The sequence below is a fragment of the Hoplias malabaricus genome, chromosome 2, assembly GCF_029633855.1.
Source record: "Hoplias malabaricus isolate fHopMal1 chromosome 2, fHopMal1.hap1, whole genome shotgun sequence".
Lineage (NCBI taxonomy): Eukaryota > Metazoa > Chordata > Actinopteri > Characiformes > Erythrinidae > Hoplias > Hoplias malabaricus.
Genome location: NC_089801.1, coordinates 26,595,026 through 26,615,931, shown reverse-complemented (window position 1 = coordinate 26,615,931; position 20,906 = coordinate 26,595,026). Strand labels below are relative to the sequence as shown.

The 20,906-nt window shown below is 42.9% G+C and overlaps 1 protein-coding gene across 1 annotated transcript in view; it reads left to right on the top strand.

Moving 5' to 3' along the window:
* ncs1a (neuronal calcium sensor 1a) overlaps window positions 1–18,242 on the top strand; it is a 50,789-nt gene extending 32,547 nt beyond the window's left edge. The window contains exons 7-8 of the mRNA XM_066659788.1: window positions 16,414–16,529; window positions 17,195–18,242. Coding sequence (XP_066515885.1) covers window positions 16,414–16,512 — 99 coding nt within the window. The 3' untranslated portion in view covers window positions 16,513–16,529; window positions 17,195–18,242. The remainder of the gene's footprint in view (window positions 1–16,413; window positions 16,530–17,194) is intronic.
* Window positions 18,243–20,906: the final 2,664 nt, after the last annotated feature.

Below are 20,906 nucleotides of genomic sequence, written 5' to 3'. Positions count from 1 at the left end.
CATTATTGTTCATCTTTTACTTACACAAGCTTCAGTTGCACAGAGTTTGTATACTCTCCTTAGAAAAGCTTTGACATTAGAGGGGAATAAAGCCCCCAGCATTGGTTTGTGGGGCAGTGGAATTTCATTCGCTGGAGTGATTAAGACCACTGAATACCTTTGGGACATGGTCAAAACCAGAAGTAATCATTCAAAATATCAGTACCTATCTGACTGATGATCATGTGGTTGAATCCCTTCAAATGTCCAAGCATTTAGTCTAAAGTCTTGCCAGAATAGCGGTTGCTGAGGAAAAAGTGGAAAAAAAATGTGTGTCTCAAATCGAACTCAGACAGCAGCAAATGCATCTTATTCTTTCAGATTTCAAAAAGTGTAAATGAAAATGTGATACATGTGATAAAATATAAGCTAATAAAAGTTACCCAGAGTTAAATGAATAATTGAATGGATCTGTCCATCCTCATTATCATAAATGAAATCCTCTGTAATTGATTAAAAAAAAGTTTCCCCTCAGCATTCCGTATATACTAATGTTTAATTGTTAAAAATGTGAGGCTCTGAAATGGCACTTCCCTCACAGAGCAAAAAAAGTTGTTACTTAACACAGTAACACAGAAATATGCAACTCTGTTAAAAAAGGAAAAAGCCATAGAGTCCATGTTTCAGCTTGTTTTAGGGAAAAACGTATGTCAGGTGACCTGTGCCAAAGACAAAAGGGACCATCCTTGCTATTATCAGTGATTGGTGCAAAAGCCAGCATCCATAATGTGCTTGATTCAGTGTCCAAGGATGGGGTGAGCTGCACATAAATATGAAGATAACGTTGACTTACGTATACTTCATTTTTAAAGTTGCTAACTTACATATTTATATATAAAAAAAGCTTACATCCCAAGTATATATATATTTCCTGTGAAACAGTTGCATGTCCCTTACAATTTCCATGAGAGCTTTAAGTCTAAAACATTAACATGGATAGATAAAGTCACAAAATTAGGCTAATTCTATTGTAGTGGATGTTGGTCATACACCCCGATACATATATATATAATTTTATAATTTGTTTTATAGCCTTGACCTTATTCAAACTCCTCCAACCTCTGATATTTGACTTAATGATATTAATTAAGATTTATAATTGGTTTAAGCAATTAAAACATTAATAATTAGTTTGAGAATGAATAATAATCATGCTAAATGAGTTCTTCAGGATTTTCAGAAATTCTAATGAATAAATTGCAAACACTGTGACTTCAAATAATGAGAGTTTTATTAATAAAAAGAAGATATTTAGTTAACATAGCACAACCTTGTAATCTCACGGTGTCCGGCAGGGGGAACTGATTTTGACCTTAAGGTGAGCTAGACACTTCTAACTTGTGACTAAATTGTTGCTAACTAAGGTTAATAAATGGTAAATTATAAAGAGGGTTTGTTTGGACATCAGCTACTGAAAAGGTGTTAAATACGCTAGCTTACTCGTTCGCCGTTTCACCGAGCCGTCGCGTCCTGTTGTTTAATCTCCGTGTCCCGGGGTGTTCTCGTCGTTCCCACGTGGTGAGAAGCAGGCCCGCTTATGGAGGATCTCTTTACAGTCGATTTGAAGACCCTCGATTCCGAGCTGAGCTGCGTTGATCGAGATTTCCCTTCTTCGGTTTTTCACAGGCGTGGCTGGTTTTCCACCGTAGTGGGGAGGCTTTTTCAGAGTATTAGCTAGTCTCGTTGTCCAGCTTTCCAGGATTGATGTCTTCAGGAATCAGCTTATAACGTTAATATATCTGTTATCGATTACTCAAACGGTTGATACCTTACTTTGGCCACAAATAAGTTTCACCCGCCTTGATCATTCGTGAGATCACACTTCGATAGGTAATAAACATAAACAAGATTAAAGGAAAAGAAAGATATTCAAATTACTCGACGTATTAGTAAAACTTCATACTCTTAGCTAATTTCGAGACGTCTCTCGTAAGCTTTTCTGAAGTCTGAGAGGTTTTTCTTTGTTTGTTGTCGGCGTCCTCTATTTTCCAGTTCCTTTCGTGGTCCGTTACTTCTGCAGAGTCCTCGCGACTCTTCAAACTTCGAACTCCTTGTCTGTCTTGCTGTTTGGCCTTTTCAAGGCTGGCGCGGTCACGCCCTAATGGGAGGCGTCCTCTTTCTGATTGGACGCGAGTCCAGACTCACGTGACTCTCGTGAGGGAGAGAGAGAGAGAGAGAGAGTAGGAGGAGGGGGTTTTGACTCTGTGATTCATACATAAGGAATATGAGTTTCTCGTATCAAAATTCTTATACCTGTTATCAACCTATAACAATGAGTACATTGGACTATTAATATCAGACATTTACATAAGGTCCCATCTTGAGTACATTGTTCACGTCCAATTCGTGATGATACGCTGAAAAATAAAACATTAATCCATTTTCTCTCATTCAGAGACAAAACTGATCTTTGTAATAGAAACAATCGGCATTATACATCATTTCATTAGAAGGTAGGCATTCATCTGAGGGTACAGAAAGTGACATTCATACGTTCGTTTATACACAAATAACTCAGAGAACGACTATTTTCGCTATTGTCTTGCGGCGACTCCGGGCGAGGTGTAGTTCCGCCAGTGTCCATTTGGTGTCGTTGTTAATCCGTGTTTCAGCTGTTGGTTCACGGGAGTTCACTCGAGGTCACTTTGGTTTGAACATCTGTTGATCTCCGTGAAAGATAAGGATTAGACATTTAGGTGCCATTGTCATAAAAACGGGCCGTAAAAGCTCTCTTCTTTGTTTGAGGTTCCTGTCTCTTTAAGTTAGTTATCTCGACAGTTCCTGTTAGTTAAAAGAGAGAAGGGGGGTGTTGGGGCCATGTGTTACTTAAAAGGGTTCTTTTGATGTCTTTAGATTGGTTGTGTGTGTGGGGGCTGCTATGTTGCAGACGAAAAGTCTTCTGCAGACTGGAAAAGTTTTAATTCAAAACTTTTCATTTCTTGATTGTCCGATATTCATATTTGGCTCATACTCCACTACATTCCCCCCTTTCTTTTCAGTTTTATGGTTCGTCAGGGATCATGGAGCTGAAAAGAACTTTTGCTGTGGAGGAAGGTGAGGTCAGCAAGCATATTCAAACACATTTCCAGAGCTGATGTATTCCTATTAGTGTATGGGTGTATATGGAATGTGTATGTTTGCATGTTGAAGGGATCCTAATTATTTAGGGGCAGGTCTTGTTCAAACGCAACCTCGAGAGCTGATTCTTCGACATGGCCTTCGGCTTCATATCTAAAACTTGGGGGTTCACCTCTCTGGGCTCTCTTATGTCTAACGAATTTGACCATTTTATTAGACCAAGTTTCTAACCTGCTCTGGAGGGCTCGAGTGCGTTTGAAATAGAACCAAGCTATACCAAAGGTCAAAAGATATCCTAATCCTACCAGGGTAACTAGTAAGGTGTCCGGGGTGGACCATGCATAGGTGACAGGCTGAACTGGCCATAGGGGTTGAGACGATAGTTCTCTAAGAGTGTTATCTATGGGGGTTAGGTCAATGACTTGGGTTCCCTCATATTCTAGGCGAGTTAGTGTTTTAGTATCTAGCTCGATGGTGTGTTTGGAGAAGAACTCTGAGATTTCTATGTCGCTCTCATATTGGTCAGGGTTTAGGTGATACAGGGCCAGGTCTCCTACATGTAAGATTGCGTTTACGGGGACGTCTACCCAGAAGGTTTGGCTAGGAAGGAGTACCCTTTCTGAGGTGTCATGTTGATCATAGGTTAGTAGGGCCTCTCTAAAGGGGGTGTTAACCAACCAACGATTTCCAACAATTTCAGCTTGAGTACTGGTTACCAAACGTCGGGGCGTGACGACTACCGGGCATTGAGTATTACTCATCATAGGCTTAAGGCCACAGATCCCATTTGCGCTGTCACGAATGAAAGGTTTGCTAGGGCACAAGTAGTGAATGTCTTTAGTGAGTGTGCACATAAGCAAATTGGGTACCAGATATAGGTCAGGGTTATCGTCTTGGTATGCTACAAGAGATGTTGTTTTCACACGAACGTAGGCAGAATCTTGCCAGAAACCAACGTTGACAACATCTTTCAAACGGTATATGTTCTCAGGCGCCATTATGGGAAGGTTAATAATGAATGCTAATTCTCGGTCTTGAGGATTAACATAAATTGGGATGGCGCTACCTAAGGTATAGGCTAGGTGGGCCTGGAGATCAGTAACTACTTCTCGAGTTGCTGTGGATAAAATCTCCTGTACTAAGGATAGGGGCACCAAGTAGGGAGGGATTCTCCCCATGGCTAGGCTATCTACAGAGGAGCTGATTTCTTGTAGCATATCAGACAATAACATATTCACAAGCTGGATGTGGGCAAGGTCGAGTTGTACTACTGAAAGCATGGAGTTAACCGTCTGGAGCGTTTTGTTCAAAGCGACACTGTGAGCGTTGAGCACTACGACGGTGCCACGTAGGGTTTGCCCAATGGTTTGCAGGTGCTGCTGTTGTTTGTCTAATTGGGTTTTAATGTTCGGAATTTCCGCTTGCAATTCCCCTACTTGACGTTTAACAGTGGCTACATTGACGGCATTGACGGCGGACGTTCCGAGACTCAGTAGTGATCCCACAGTTGCAGCTGCCATTAACAATCCGCCTATGAAGCGTTTAGGTCGTTTATTAAAACCATTTAGTTCTGATTGCGTTACGGTAAACTTTTGTAACTGGCGGAGCATGTGAGTTACGTCGGCTTCAGCATGGCTGATAGCTTCCTCAGTCCATCTAACTCCATTCCGGCCAGTCTGCAGCGTGGTTATCGGTAGGTTTTTGCTACACGCTTCGGCGGGATTCAACCGTACAAATACTCTCTGGGTATGGAGGCGGCAATTAGTGATTAGCAGTCCCGGCTGGTCTTTCAGTATTATTCCTGAGTCAGGACCTGGTTCAATCACTTCAGGGAGCACAGCGGTTCCTAGGGAGCCGACGATCAGGAGAATGAGCAGCGGGGCCATCCTACCGGAAGAGATGCTCATGGTTAGATTTAGGGTATTTACGGCGAGTCGTTTAGATAAATTATAAGAAATTTTCACGATACCCCCCTTTTTGATAAAAATTTCCTAGGGTAAGCACTCTACAATAATTGACGATGAGGGACTAGGGTCTTGCACCCTGAGTGTCCTCAGTCTGGTTAGAAGCTCGTTGCCTGCTAAAGAGTGAGAGAAAAAGGGAAAAGGGATAGGAGAACTAAGGTGTGAGTAGAAGGTTATAGTTGTTTGTTAACTAACACTCTCCCTGCCTTTGGTTCTGCCGTTTATGATCTAACACAAGCGTTAGTATCCCCTACAAGTCCCATGGGGGTTGTGTGTGGTCGGATTTGGTTGCGGTGGACCCATTTGAATTCAGTACTGCCCCGAGCTTTGTTTATTTTGATCCTGTAAACAACGGGGGACAGTTTGTCTGTTATCTTGTAGGGACCGGACCATCGGGGTAGGAATTTGCGGGCCAAATTCCCCCCTGTTTTTCGCGACCTTCCAACAGGTTGGATAAAGATGTAGTACCATACTTTGTCCCCTATTTGGAGTTCATCGTGGGATGCTTTGTGATCATAGTACGCTTTGCGACCTTCTGCACTTCTTTCCAGTTTCTGCTGGGCAAAGGCGAAAGTAGCTTTGAGGTGTTTCTGCAGGTCCTCCATATACTGATGAGTGGTGTAGGCTACGGCTATGCTAGCTTCACCTGGCTGATATAACAGATGTAGAGGCAGAGTCATTTGTCTCCCTGTCATCAACTCAAAGGGTGAGACCCCGACCGCGTCGTGTGGGGTCGCCCGTATGGCCATCAGTACGAGGGGGAGTTTGACATCCCAGTCTCGTTGGTTTGCTGTTACGTACTTTTTCAGTATGCTAACAACAGTTCGGTTGGCTCGCTCTACCTGACCTGAGCTTTGAGGATGGTAGCTAATGTGAAGGCTGGCTTTTACTCCTAAGAGTTGCCAGAGCTGCTGCATGACCTCAGCTGTGAAATGTGTCCCTCTGTCAGAGTCGACACGGCTGGGTAGGCCAAACCGTGAGAAGACATGGTTCATCAGTAAGTATGCAGTGGTTAGTGCTGTGTCATTCGGTGCGGGGAGGCATTCTACCCATTTAGTGAATGCACACGTGACTGTGAGGAAGTACTTGTTACCTCTTACTGTTCGAGTGAGTGGTCCAACCCAGTCTATCTGGAGGTTTGACCAAGGGAAGGATACTCCTTTCTTTTGCAAGGGGGCTCTATGAAGAGGATTCGAGGGTTGAAATTGGCAACATACCAGACAGCCTTTAATGTAGTCAGCCACATCTTTTACCATGTGGGGCCAATATGCCACCTGCTTGAGCGCATGGTGTGTTGCTTTGACCCCTTTGTGTCCCGCAGATGGGGAGTCATGGGCGTGCATCAGCATCACCCCCCTGTGGCACTGAGGAACCACGAACGTAGGTGAAGTGTGCGAGTCAGTGGCATGAACTAGCAAGCCTTTGACGACTTGGAGGGACGCTTTGGCGCCGTATAGGTCTTTAAGGCCTGGTATGGTGTCAAGATCTTGTGCTGCGATGGGATTAGTAGAAGGGTCAGAGACATGGCTAAGCATTTTAGAAATGGATGGGTCTCGAGCTTGGAGAGTAACTAAGTCAGCGTCCGAAAAAGCAGGGTTAATAGAGACAATGGTAGTTTTGGCATTGTCAGGCGACGCCTTTGTTATAGTTCGAGACCGTGTGACAGCTAGGACTTCGATGTCGGGTGGGTTTGGAAAAAGGGAGGGATCGAATGTCCACGATGTGCCTTCGCGGGCCCCTTGCTTGGCTAAGCTATCTGCTTGATCATTGAATTCTTTGTCATCTCCCGGGACTCGGGAGTGACCCTTCACTTTCTTCCAGTAGATCTGCAGGTCATGTGTGTCTACCAAGTGTTCGCATGCCGCGAAAAGCTCTTTGTGTTTAACTGGCTTTTTGTTTGACGTGGTGTAGTTGTTGGTTTTCCACAGTCTCAAGTGGCATGTGAAGCTTAGGCGCGCGTAGTTGGAGTCTGTGCAGATCACCAACGTTTTTATGCTTTTCTGGACTGCAGACTGGATTGTGATAAGAATTCCTGCTATTTCAGCATATTGGGAGGACTGAGCACCCAATTTGAAACTTAGGGGTTCGTGAGGCCATCCGTTTATTCCGATAATACCCACCCCTGCCATCAGGGTGTGTTCTCGGCGGAACGAACAGCCATCTACATATGCAGTGACAAGGTCTTTGCATGTGTTAGGATCAAAATAGTGGTGGTTAGCCACGGTGGGTAAGAGGGTTTCTGGAGTTTGTGGCACTTGGGAAGGAATGTTTCCTTCGCATCGCCTGCAGGAAGCAAGGCCTGTGCCTAGGGGGCTCTTGTAGTTTTGCGCGTAACGCACCTCTAAGTCAAAGCTTTGGAGAGCCATTAGCCATGACGCTACTCGAGCGTTAGTTACTACACCCTCTCGAATTCGTTGGCTGTTTAGGAAAGTGACTGGTTGATGATGAGTTTCAACAATCACCTTCTGACCACCTAGGTAGTTGGAGAAATGTTTGACTGCCCACACTGTTGCTAGTAGTGCTTTTTCGCAGTCACTGTATTTGTTTTCGGCAGCCAGCATAGTTTTACTAGCATAGGCTATGACACGTTTGTCTCTATCGTGTAATTGATACAGACCGGAGCTGAGACAGTGGTTCGAGAACCCTACTTCTAGGTAGAATTCTTTGCTACTGTCAGGATAGGCAAGGCATGGGGCCGTGCACAGTTTCGATTTTAGTGCCTGCATGGCGTGTTCCTGGGCTTCGCCCCAGGTGAACGGAGTGTCCTTTTTCAGGAGGTCATAAAGTGGACGAGCTAGGTCCGCATAGTTCTCTATGAATTGTCGTGAGTAGTTGCATACTCCTAAGAAACTGCGGAGTTCCTTAAGGTTGGTGGGTGCTGCGAGGTTTGTTACCCCTTGCACTCGACTCACTTGTGGTTCAACACCATCAGTGCTTACGAGCAGACCGACGTAATTCACTTTTGTTCTGCACCACTGACATTTGGAGAGTGATATTTTCGCACCTGCTGTTGTAAGCTGGTCAAGAACATGATCAATCTCGTCAATGTGTGCTTGTAGGGAGTGGTTACGCATGAGTATGTCGTCCACATATATGAGGGTGCCTCGCTCGCGGGCATCAGGGCATGCTTTGTTTAAGAAAATATTAAACTCCGCGGGTGAGTTGGCATATCCAAAAGGGCACCTAGTGAATGTGTACTGTCGGTTTGCGAAAGTGAAAGCGAGCTTGTGTTGGTCTTCTGCTTGCACCGGGATGGTCCAGAAGCCAGAGGCTACATCGATGGTGGAAAAGTATTTAGCGTTTCGGACCGAGGGAAGCTCTTGCTCCAATTGTGTCATCGGCCATCGAGACAAGGGAACCTGTTGATTTAGTTTCCGATAGTCGATGGTTAAGCGCCATTTACCATTTGGTTTTATGACGGGCCATAATGGTGCCGAGTACGTGCTGTTACAGGGTCGAATTATGCCCTTTTCCAGCAAGTCATTAATGATTTCTTGTACCGGTTCATAGGATGCCAACGGAATTTTGTATTGGCGGACAAACGTGGGTGGTGCTCCCGGACGAGTGGGAATACGTACTGAATGAATGTCAGTGAGACCACAGTCCGTTGAATCTTTGGAAAAAGATTTTTGATATTTAAGGAGCACTTCACAGAGTTTCTCACGTTCTTCTTTGCTTTGGAGGGCGTCGGCCTCCTTTAGAACTTGTTCGACTTGGATACGAAATTCGGAGTCAGATAGTTCTTTCGAAGTACGCGGATTTGAAGTGTTTTCTCCCGCTTCGGGAAGAAGAGATGGTTCCCGGGAGGATTCCGGGGATGAATCTATGGAAAGGACCGTGATCGTCATTTGATTGTCGTCAGCGAGATCTATCCTGCAAATGGCATCATTACTCATGTCCAGAGCTGAGAAGAGAGCAACAGCTCGTGTCGGATGAGTGTAGAACACCTTTGATTCTGCATGATCAAGAAGCAGGGATTCAGGCATTGGTCCTATGATCGGAATTCGCAACTCGAAGTCATGGAATTTCGTACTGACTAACCAACCCAGAGGAGATGAGTGAGGGATCGTCAAGGGTTGAGTGGTTTCGTTCCGTACGAATAGATAGGTGGATCTTGCTCGCGTCTCCACCAAAGGTGTGGCTTCGAGGGTGAGGCCTAGTTCGAAGAACTGAGGTGACGGTTGGAAAAGTGCATGCGCGTGGCTTAAGTGTTGGCCAGGTCGCATGACTAAGCGGATGGGTACATTTGCTGCGTTCGCAGGTACCACAAGTGAACCTTGGTTAGTGACCTGACATACCTCGGGAATAGTTTGTCCTGAGCCTAGGTTGCTGAGATCGGAGGACCAGGTTTCCGTTGAAACATCAGTCAAAGACCACAGTACACTATTGAGGGTGTCTACGTGGACGTCGAGGCGCACCAAGAAGTCACTACCAATGTAAACGTCGTGCGGCAAGTTAGGGACGACTAAGAAATAATGGGTGATTACCCTTTTGTTCCACTGGACGGTTAAAGCGCAAATTCCATCAGTGGGTGACATTGCTTTTGATGCCAGGTTAAGAGGAAAGCGACAAGGACTGCTCACCAAAGGAATATTTGGTTGAGTGAGGCGCAGAGTGTTAAAGAGGGTTTGGCTTATGGCGGACTGGTCGGCCCATAGAGCCAGAACTGCATTGTCTACACGATAGTCCTGCATTGTGAGACCATTCACGATGGGAAGGCCTGGAGCGTCTGTTGTGGACGGCTGTGTGAAAGTGCACAGGAATGTGTTCCGTTGTTCTAACATGGCACTAGGGGGCCAGGGAGAGACTGCTGTCTCTGGTGTGGCTGCCATGGGCTCAGTTTCCTCTTCCTCGAAGTGAGGGATCTGACTGGGTGGATCTCCTATTGATTCAGGCCGGATTTCGAGGCGGCAACACTGAGCTTCCCGGTGGTATGGGGTGCAGATGGGTAACGGCTCACGCACTTGTGCCCAGATCTTTGACCTTTTGAAGTCAATCAGTGGTTCGAAGCGATTAAGGAGATCTTTGCCGATGAGGAAGGGAATTGTTTCGAGAGGAGACACATGGACTGGATGCACTAAGGTCATTGGTCCAATGGCTAAGTGTATTAGTGCCATAGACTGGATAGTGAGGCCTGCATGTGAATACGGCTGAATTTTAAGAGGGCAGTTTTGGAGCTGTATCTCGCGATTTTCACGCCGCGCAATGGCTCGAACCTGGTGGAATAAGGCGGAAGACATGAGCGTGACATCTGATGCAGTGTCCAATAGGGCCTCATGTACTAGCCTTCTTTCCACAATGGTGGACAAGTAGAATTTGCGTGCAACCCCTTTTTCCGTTAGGTGTCCCATGAATTGTCGGACGGGTGTGTCGCCTTCAATGACTGAGGGGTCATTTGGCGTTAAACCTTCTTTACCGTCTAACTGAACAACCAAAACAGCACTGGAGGGTGGTTGCAAGTCACCCCCCTGTATCATCGGGTTTTCAGTGTTTGTTTGGGTCACTAGGAGATTGCGCGGTGCGCTAGAAGACGGAGCTTCGCTTGTCACTTCTCCTACATAACTCTCTAACATCTTTGGGGTGTTAGAGGATGGCTTTGGGTTAGACCGCGAAGAGGTGATAGAAAGAACGTCAGGTTTTTTCTTTTTCTCTTTGCAAATCATTGCAAGCATTCGGCGGATGTCCTCTAACTCCTTAGAGCTGGGTTCCGTGCCTTTAAGCTTGTCTTTAGTGTGATTTTCTTTATTTTGATACCAGTATTTCTCTTTCTTTTCTCTATAGGAATTAGAAAGCTGGTTCGGAGCTGTTCGCTCATATCCCTTATGGGGATGTGATGGTTTTCCACGGCCCGCACCGCGGTTTTCTATAGGGTGATAGTCACGACCATACCCAGCCCTGTCCCGAGGGTTCCAGAAATCTTTGTCGTGATTTCTGTCTGGCCTGCGAGGAGGGTAGCGCTTGTATTGGTGTGAGGGCGGATGAGGTTTCGGGCCCTCACTGGTCCACGGAGTGGAGGAAGGGTCCAGGGCGGATCTTTGTGGATCGGCCTGGGTGGCACCTTCTAACTCTAAATGTGGGGAACTGGAGTCGACATTGAAGACTTGGGGTGTTTCGGACCGCCTGTTGGGAATTTGTTGGGTTTTGAGGAAACCTCTGAGTGCTAAATCACGCAGCTGCCTGCTAGACAGGGTGCGAGGGCAAGCTGAGACTCCCAACTGATGACTGGTGTGGGGATGGAGGTTTTGGATAAATAGTGATTTGAAATTTAACTCTTCCTCCATTCCGGAGTCATTTCTAGGTCCGAAGTACGCCTGTCTGAGTCGATTATAATATTGCTGAGGGGATTCCTGGCGTTGCTGTTTTATGTTCAAAGCAGCGGCCAGTCCGGTCTGTGACAGGTGATTGGAGAATTCTTCCTCCAATGCTTGGCACAGCACATCATATCGCGCTTTTACATAGTCTGGCTGACGTTCAATGAAGTTACTGACGTCTCGGTTGGAGGTCAGTTTAATCACATATAGTCTGTCATCTATGGTGATCCCGGGGAACCTTTGGAGGTAGAAGTCAATATCTTTTAGGTAGGAAAAGATATCATTAGAACCGTCAGGTTTGGGATCAAAGCGGGTTATATTACGCGCGATTTTATCTAGGTCCTTGTATGAGGGACCATGAGAGGGTAAAGGTTGAGGGGACCAGACACTGGGTTGCAGTGCTCTGGGTCTAGCAGGGCGTTGTAAGGGACGACTGACAGGAGACACAGGGGAGGGGGAAATACCCGTTGATACCAGAGGAGGTGCTGCAGCAGCTCTAAAGGTTACGGTCCCTGAGTCTGGTTCCTGATCCTCACTATCTTCCTGCTGGTCCTGTCTTCCTATAGCGGCACTAGGTGGCACATCGGGTGTGACCTGGGGCAGCGTGTTCCCTTCAGCTATTTCGCTTTGAAGTCGACTTAGCTCTGCTTCTACCTTTGCCTGCTGTCGCCTTGATACCTCAAGCTCACGTTCGCTGGCTCTGAGCTGTACTACAGCGAGGAGGGCTATCTGACCTAATGCCTCAGTTAGGGGCTTGCCCTTGAGGATGTCGGTTAAGTGGTTCTCTACCCACTTAGCCACCATGTGGTCACGATGGGCCTGTGAGGTTTTCTGCACGGTTTCTGCGAGTCCAGGCATCACATCGCTGGTGATGCTGGTCAGAACAGAGAATGCCTCATCCCACAAACCTTCTACATATACTTCCGAAGAAAAAGTCCCTTCGGCCATGTTAGCTGTGTTTTAACTGCGAGGTGTAACTTACTTCTATTTAGTTAGGATTAATTCCGTTAATCCCTTTTCTAACTAAATCTGAACTAAATTCACCTGTACCGAGTGCTCTAAGAGTAACTGCTAGTATGTATGGTGTTAGAGTTCACTTGTGAATCTCTAAGGGAAGTCTGTTAGTATGAGAGGGTGGAGTGAAAGTTGCTATGCGCAAGTGAATACAAGAAGAGAGAAAAAATTAACGAAAAAATTTTCAATAATTAAAATTATTAAAATTTTGAATTAAAGAATTGTCGAAAAATTTGGATTAAAGAATTTTAAATTAAGTGAAATTTATTACTACATATAATTTCCAATTAAGGAATTATGAAAGTAAAAGAATTTTCCAAATGAAAGAATTATTAAGAATAGCAAGATTAAAAGACTCTCTCTTTTAACTGCGTTTGTGATCTGGTATCAAGTTAAAGTGTCAATCTCTAATTATTGCACGCTGTCTGCTGTAGTTGTATCAACTTATTATGCTTCCAAGCCTTTACTTGTAATTATTCAGATGTGCAGAGTTTAGAGACAGCCACTAGAGCTGTGATACCAGGTCTTATCAGTGTGAACTGGTCGACAATTTCAATTGCGATAGTAAGTTTTCTCCACCAGAGGGTACTGAAGGTAAGTCTGAATGGCAACAGCGAGCTTCAGTATTTAAGTTGAACTTAAATTGTAATACCAGACTAGGACACCAGAGGGCGACAAGCAAGTTACAATGCAATAGCAGCAATGGACACCAGTCGGCGCTGGTGAGAGTCCCAATAGACACGGTACCAGCAGATACACTAACACAAATGGGAATTTCCACTGTAGCGGGAAGTTTCAACACTAGAGGGTGTTATCAGATTAAAATCTAAAATGGAATAAAGATTTTAAACGCTCAGATACTCTATCAAAAAAATAAAAATTAAAATTTTAAAAGGGGAACAGAGATTTTACACTAAGGTATTTTTAAAAGAATTTCATCTGTAATGACAACTTTTAAACACCAGAGGGCTGCTAAACACTTATGTTGTCTCGGCGGACAACCTCCCAACCACTAGAGGGTGTACGGGAATCAAACGTCAAGGGTAGCACCGCTTGACCACAAGGAGGAGCAAGGGAGGACACGCTTCAATAGACGCTAGTTATGAAGTATTTTTCCCTGCAATTACGCACTTATACCACAAGAGGGAATTTGTCTTCCTCTGTTTTGGGGGCGTTTTGAATTTCCCTCCTTAGTTTCAGCTCCGCCCCTTCAAAGGGGTTCGTTCCTTTCTGAATATGATTTCAGTTTAACAGGAACAGCTGACGAGAGCAGACTGCTCTTCATACAAGCCGTATTTTCGGCTGTTTAATAACCTCCCAATCGCCTAGCGCGCGATCTCGTTATTAACGCTGGTAGCGACCCAGTTTAAAACGAACGGGGGTATTCGGTTCGGTGGTCTCTCTTCGCCGGGATTTCGCGGCGGGAGGTCGAATCCGACGGCAAAGTCTCACAGCGGAATTTCGCGCAGTTCAGACGTGCCCAGACCTCAATTTAATGCATGCAAAATGGCGCAGAGCCGCGCTCTTTCAAAAACAACCAAGCTTATTTTCTAACCGGTATATATCACAGAACAGTTTTTCAGCAGTAACAAACACAACACGAAATTACCCACATCAAGCTTTGAATCTCAATCGTTATTCAGCAACACAAACAGCGGAAAGTATTTCATAAACCCAAGCTGATATTCAGTGTTTTGCAGTTTGCTCATTAAAAAGCCTTTTTCCTGGCCTCGCGTGGGCGCCAATAAAATATATATTTTATATGTAGTGGATGTTGGTCATACACCCCGATACATATATATATAATTTTATAATTTGTTTTATAGCCTTGACCTTATTCAAACTCCTCCAACCTCTGATATTTGACTTAATGATATTAATTAAGATTTATAATTGGTTTAAGCAATTAAAACATTAATAATTAGTTTGAGAATGAATAATAATCATGCTAAATGAGTTCTTCAGGATTTTCAGAAATTCTAATGAATAAATTGCAAACACTGTGACTTCAAATAATGAGAGTTTTATTAATAAAAAGAAGATATTTAGTTAACATAGCACAACCTTGTAATCTCACGGTGTCCGGCAGGGGGAACTGATTTTGACCTTAAGGTGAGCTAGACACTTCTAACTTGTGACTAAATTGTTGCTAACTAAGGTTAATAAATGGTAAATTATAAAGAGGGTTTGTTTGGACATCAGCTACTGAAAAGGTGTTAAATACGCTAGCTTACTCGTTCGCCGTTTCACCGAGCCGTCGCGTCCTGTTGTTTAATCTCCGTGTCCCGGGGTGTTCTCGTCGTTCCCACGTGGTGAGAAGCAGGCCCGCTTATGGAGGATCTCTTTACAGTCGATTTGAAGACCCTCGATTCCGAGCTGAGCTGCGTTGATCGAGATTTCCCTTCTTCGGTTTTTCACAGGCGTGGCTGGTTTTCCACCGTAGTGGGGAGGCTTTTTCAGAGTATTAGCTAGTCTCGTTGTCCAGCTTTCCAGGATTGATGTCTTCAGGAATCAGCTTATAACGTTAATATATCTGTTATCGATTACTCAAACGGTTGATACCTTACTTTGGCCACAAATAAGTTTCACCCGCCTTGATCATTCGTGAGATCACACTTCGATAGGTAATAAACATAAACAAGATTAAAGGAAAAGAAAGATATTCAAATTACTCGACGTATTAGTAAAACTTCATACTCTTAGCTAATTTCGAGACGTCTCTCGTAAGCTTTTCTGAAGTCTGAGAGGTTTTTCTTTGTTTGTTGTCGGCGTCCTCTATTTTCCAGTTCCTTTCGTGGTCCGTTACTTCTGCAGAGTCCTCGCGACTCTTCAAACTTCGAACTCCTTGTCTGTCTTGCTGTTTGGCCTTTTCAAGGCTGGCGCGGTCACGCCCTAATGGGAGGCGTCCTCTTTCTGATTGGACGCGAGTCCAGACTCACGTGACTCTCGTGAGGGAGAGAGAGAGAGAGAGAGAGTAGGAGGAGGGGGTTTTGACTCTGTGATTCATACATAAGGAATATGAGTTTCTCGTATCAAAATTCTTATACCTGTTATCAACCTATAACAATGAGTACATTGGACTATTAATATCAGACATTTACATAAGGTCCCATCTTGAGTACATTGTTCACGTCCAATTCGTGATGATACGCTGAAAAATAAAACATTAATCCATTTTCTCTCATTCAGAGACAAAACTGATCTTTGTAATAGAAACAATCGGCATTATACATCATTTCATTAGAAGGTAGGCATTCATCTGAGGGTACAGAAAGTGACATTCATACGTTCGTTTATACACAAATAACTCAGAGAACGACTATTTTCGCTATTGTCTTGCGGCGACTCCGGGCGAGGTGTAGTTCCGCCAGTGTCCATTTGGTGTCGTTGTTAATCCGTGTTTCAGCTGTTGGTTCACGGGAGTTCACTCGAGGTCACTTTGGTTTGAACATCTGTTGATCTCCGTGAAAGATAAGGATTAGACATTTAGGTGCCATTGTCATAAAAACGGGCCGTAAAAGCTCTCTTCTTTGTTTGAGGTTCCTGTCTCTTTAAGTTAGTTATCTCGACAGTTCCTGTTAGTTAAAAGAGAGAAGGGGGGTGTTGGGGCCATGTGTTACTTAAAAGGGTTCTTTTGATGTCTTTAGATTGGTTGTGTGTGTGGGGGCTGCTATGTTGCAGACGAAAAGTCTTCTGCAGACTGGAAAAGTTTTAATTCAAAACTTTTCATTTCTTGATTGTCCGATATTCATATTTGGCTCATACTCCACTACACTATTATAGGATATATAACCAATAGTGCAATAAAAGCAATAACCATTAGTAATATAGGACCATAGATGCACATTGTGTAGTATGTCTGAAAACACAAATGCTTGGGCTAAAAAACAATAATATTTGTCTATTTGCCTGTTAGTTGAAAGCAAGGTCAGCGTTGTTTTGATTAAAAAAAAAACATCTCTGACATGGAATTTTAAGATTTACTTCTTTCACATTGATTTCACCAGAATGCGGATGGGATGCTGACACTGCAGGAATTTCAGGAAGGCTCCAAAGCAGATCCCTCTATTGTACAAGCACTGTCACTCTACGATGGCCTAGTGTAGCCATGCCTTGGTGCACAGTGAGTAGATGTGATGCTTCTGCTATTGTCAGGATCACAAGGATCCTGACAACAGCTGAGTAAAAATCCTCTGACCAGCATTGAAACTTCTCAGTCTCGGTCCTTATTTGAAATATCACATGTAATAGGCACACACAAATTCCGGCTGAAATATACACCAGATTGTGAAAGAATGGACGAAAATTGACAGGAACAGGAGACTGGTGTAATTCTTTCCTTACAGGATTGATGCTTTTCAGACAAGTGCAAGCATACTCAAGCACTAGAAGTGAAAGGATGAGTGGGAGGCATGCTATGAGTGTCTCTCGCTCTCTCCCAATACTACAATTATTAAAATATTTTTAAGCATCACCCCACCATATATTTACATGTGGCCTAATTAAAGCCACCAGCATATGAACTGTTTAATGGTTCATTTTTCATTAAAGGAATAAACTTTGATATCAATCAGTATTTTGTTTTAATTTTTATCAAAACTACTAATACTGTTTATTAATCTGTGTTAAAATTGCGAGAACATGAGCTTGTTTAACAACACAAAATGTGACACTTGTGTTCATGTAGCCTTGTGTTATTGTGTAACTCAGTGTAATACATTATTTTTTATCCATATTTTCATTTCCTGTGCTTTTTTCTAACAACCCTTTTTTTTTTCCAAATGATAGGCCATCATGACAGTCCATCTTGCCATGCTGCTTGCTGTGTGGGCGGGAAGCTGATATGACCCTCTATTTCCCACATTGCTTGGATAAAGCACTGCACTCTTGCATTATGGGAGTCATTTGTGGAAAGGCTCTGCTCAACCACTTATTTCCATATTTAAGGGGGGAAAAACACAGTTTAAGACCAAACAAATTCCTCCCAATTCTGTAAAACTGTTGTCAGATAATCTAGTTAACTGAATGAATTGCTTTGAAGGAGAGAGGAAAACCCAGACAACAGCAGTTCTTGAACTTGTTGCCTTCAGTAAATGCAGTGCACATGTATAAAGAACACTAATGGACCTGCTTGGTTTTGATTGTGTTCAGTAAAATACAATGAGGGCGGTAAGTTGCATCATACACCATGAAGCTCCAAATAATCCTTCATGACTACAAGCTACAGTATTGTACATATACCACATTACAACAACCACACAAATAAACTATATATGACACAGCCGTTACATAATAAAATATGATATAGGATAAAGAGTTAAGGACAATCAACTCGATGGTATTAAAGCCTGTACGTGACTGGAAATGGCAAGTCTATCTTTGTAAAGATGTGACGAAGTGGTGTACTATATTTACGTTCAAAACATTTAGTATTTATTTGTCTATTTATTTGAACATTTTGAGTTTTAGGGCATTTTCTTGCACAACGATATATCAATGATATATTTTATGTTGTAAAATATGAGTTTTGTGATGCTATTGTGATCATATTTGCCAGTGTTTTTAACATCTGTTTAACAATTCTATGGCAAATCAGAGCCCTATTTGCTGTATTAGTTCTCATGCTTGAACTAATGAGCCTGTTTAGAAGTGTTCTTTGCCTACAACCCATTGTACAGCATGAAACCCTGAAGTGTAATATGCTTGAATTGTTCAAGTTGTCCTGTTAACATGCCAAGAAATAATTAGATTCTCATTACTTGGTGCTCATTGTTTTCATGACACTTGTATGCACATTTTTTTATTTGGTATCTCCAGTTTGTAAAAATAAAAAATGTTGAGCATAGTTTTGAACGTTGTAGCTTATAAAAAACAATCCAAAACTTCACCTCATTTACAGCACCCATTATTTTTACATTTATGGCTCTGTAATTACCGTTTTAAATTGGTAGTCAAATAATACATGTGGATATATATTTTGTAGTTTTAACAGATAGAAATGAAAGACATTTTAAACATATCACGCCCACTCCTGAATCACTCGTTGACAAGGTATTTTAAAGGAACACTTAAAAATACAGTTTCTAAATTACTGTAATGTTCCACGGAGCTGTAATAGGAAGAATAGATCCTCTGTTGCTGCTACGCCGGGTCCTGTTCTGGTTTACTGCACTAAGCGGAGGGCTCTCGCAAGAAATGTGTAACGCTTAATGGCACATAGCTCACAGGTGGATGGTTGCCTAGCTACAAGAAGAATCTAGCTATCTCCGTATTCCCGATACGGTCATTATATGGCAGACAGAGCAAGGAGGAGAAAGAGAGAGAGAGAGAGAATGAGCAGCTGTAGAAGAGTTAATACTGGACTGAATTTACACACAGTGAACTGAAACAGACCTGAGGACACAAGTTGGAGCAGTAAGTATTTGTTGCCCTTTTTTCATGTGTTGCGGTGCTAGTTAGTGATAGTTTTGTTGACAAAAGTGTTATAGTCAATTTTTGAGAGTTACTGAGCATTGAGCCAGGCTTTGCAGCTACTAACTTTAGCTACTAACTTTTGTGTACTGGTGTGTTTGGGGAAATTTATACGAGTACTAGACAGTATAATACAAAAGTATATTTTCTGCTTCAAAGTTTGGTTCATGATACTACGGTGCCGCCGAAGCTTTTAACATTGTGAAGAGCAGCTGCGCAGTGCACTCCACCTCTAAATATATTCCCACGGCTATGTTCATAGATTATAATTTGTTAACAATCCAACCTCGAGAAGAACAGTCACAGGTTTACCTCACTGCTGTTCCCGCAGCTTTTTCTTTTTTTCATATCCTGAAGAATAGGTTCACTTCATTTTCTGATGACACTTTAATTTGCGGGGCCCTACTCAGCATGCATACGGAGTATATAGGCCTGTCAAGCTCTGATCATGCCATTGCATTTAAGTAACACCTGAACAAGAAAAACACATCAGTACTCAGGAGAAGGAGAGCGATATCGCTGTCTATGATTGGTGCAATTAATGTCACTCAGACTCTTGTGACTTACTGGAGGATCCTGAGAACTGGAGTCGATGCTACCCTCAGGGACAGGACCAGAGGACAATCGGTATGATATTGTCATTCTGTTTATTATTAATTTATACATTTTTGGTTACTTTAATAGGGCTAATGCAAACTTGTTGTTTATATGTAGTAAATGTACTTTTTTTAAAGGTTGTACTAAACTAGTCACAAAATATAGTTGCTATATTAGTGTACAGAACTGGCTTAGGAATTCTTATTTTGGAGGTCAGTTTACAGTGTAACTTTTTATATGACCCTTTATACATTTTATGACATTCCTTTAAATTTATGAGAACAGATTTTGATTTTAATTAACTCTAAACCTCTTTCACTGGTTGTAACTAATGACTACATTTGTTATTCTTTTTAAAGAAAAGACAGATCTTTCTGTAATTCTAGTGTAATCCAAGGTGAGTGCACTCACTCTATTGAACCCTCTACTGGGTTAATCTATTTTGGTGCCATATAGAATTCTTTTCTAAAATGTGGTATACAAAACGCTCTATATCACAATCTTCATGTTGCTAGGAACACTTTAATTATGCATTAGGTTCTTTAAGTGTTCAGAGTTTTATATAGAACCATTTCCTTTAATAATAACCACTGTAGAACCATCATTATTGAGAGTGTATGAAACGTTTTTGAAAATGCCAAATTATTAAATAAACGAGTATGTAAAAATATTTATAATATACATCCTAAATTCATTCATTCATTGTCTGCAACCGCTCAGCCAGTCCAGGGTCGCAGTGGGCCCGGAGCCAACCCAGAACCGGGTGCAAGGCAGGAACAGACCCCAGGGGGGGCATCAGTCCTTCACAAGGTGACACACACATACACCTATGTACACTTGAGTCGCCGATCCACCTACCAACATGTGGTTTTGGACACAGGGAGAACACACCAAACTCCTCACAGACGGTCACCCGCAGTGGGACTTGAATCCACAAGCTCCAGGTCCCTGGAGCTGTGGGACTGCGACGCTACCTGCTGCACCACCCTGCCACCTACATCCAAAATTATATTACAGTAAGGCTGTGAAAGGAAGCTATGTTTTTAAAGAGTTATGGTTGTCTTTTCTTTTAACAGATTGGGTTCAATCCATGAATATAGTTCTGCTTTTTGCAAGCTGGCTATAGATATACCCGCCCATTACGTTTTACTGCCAACAGAGTCAAAGCAGCCTAGAAATGTGGTTGGCCCTGATTATATGATCCAAATATTATAAAATGCTCAAGTCATAATTATTAGCTGTCAGGATTAAAATCTAGATATTATGAGATGGCAAGCCATAATTATAGGAAACATGCTTGTTATTATGACTTGCTAAATGCCATTACTTCAGAATGGGGCTTCCATAAAAACCCATTTAAAATTTGTATGACCAGATTTATATTAAAACTCTACACATTCCAGTCATAGTATTATGACCACATCATTGTTTC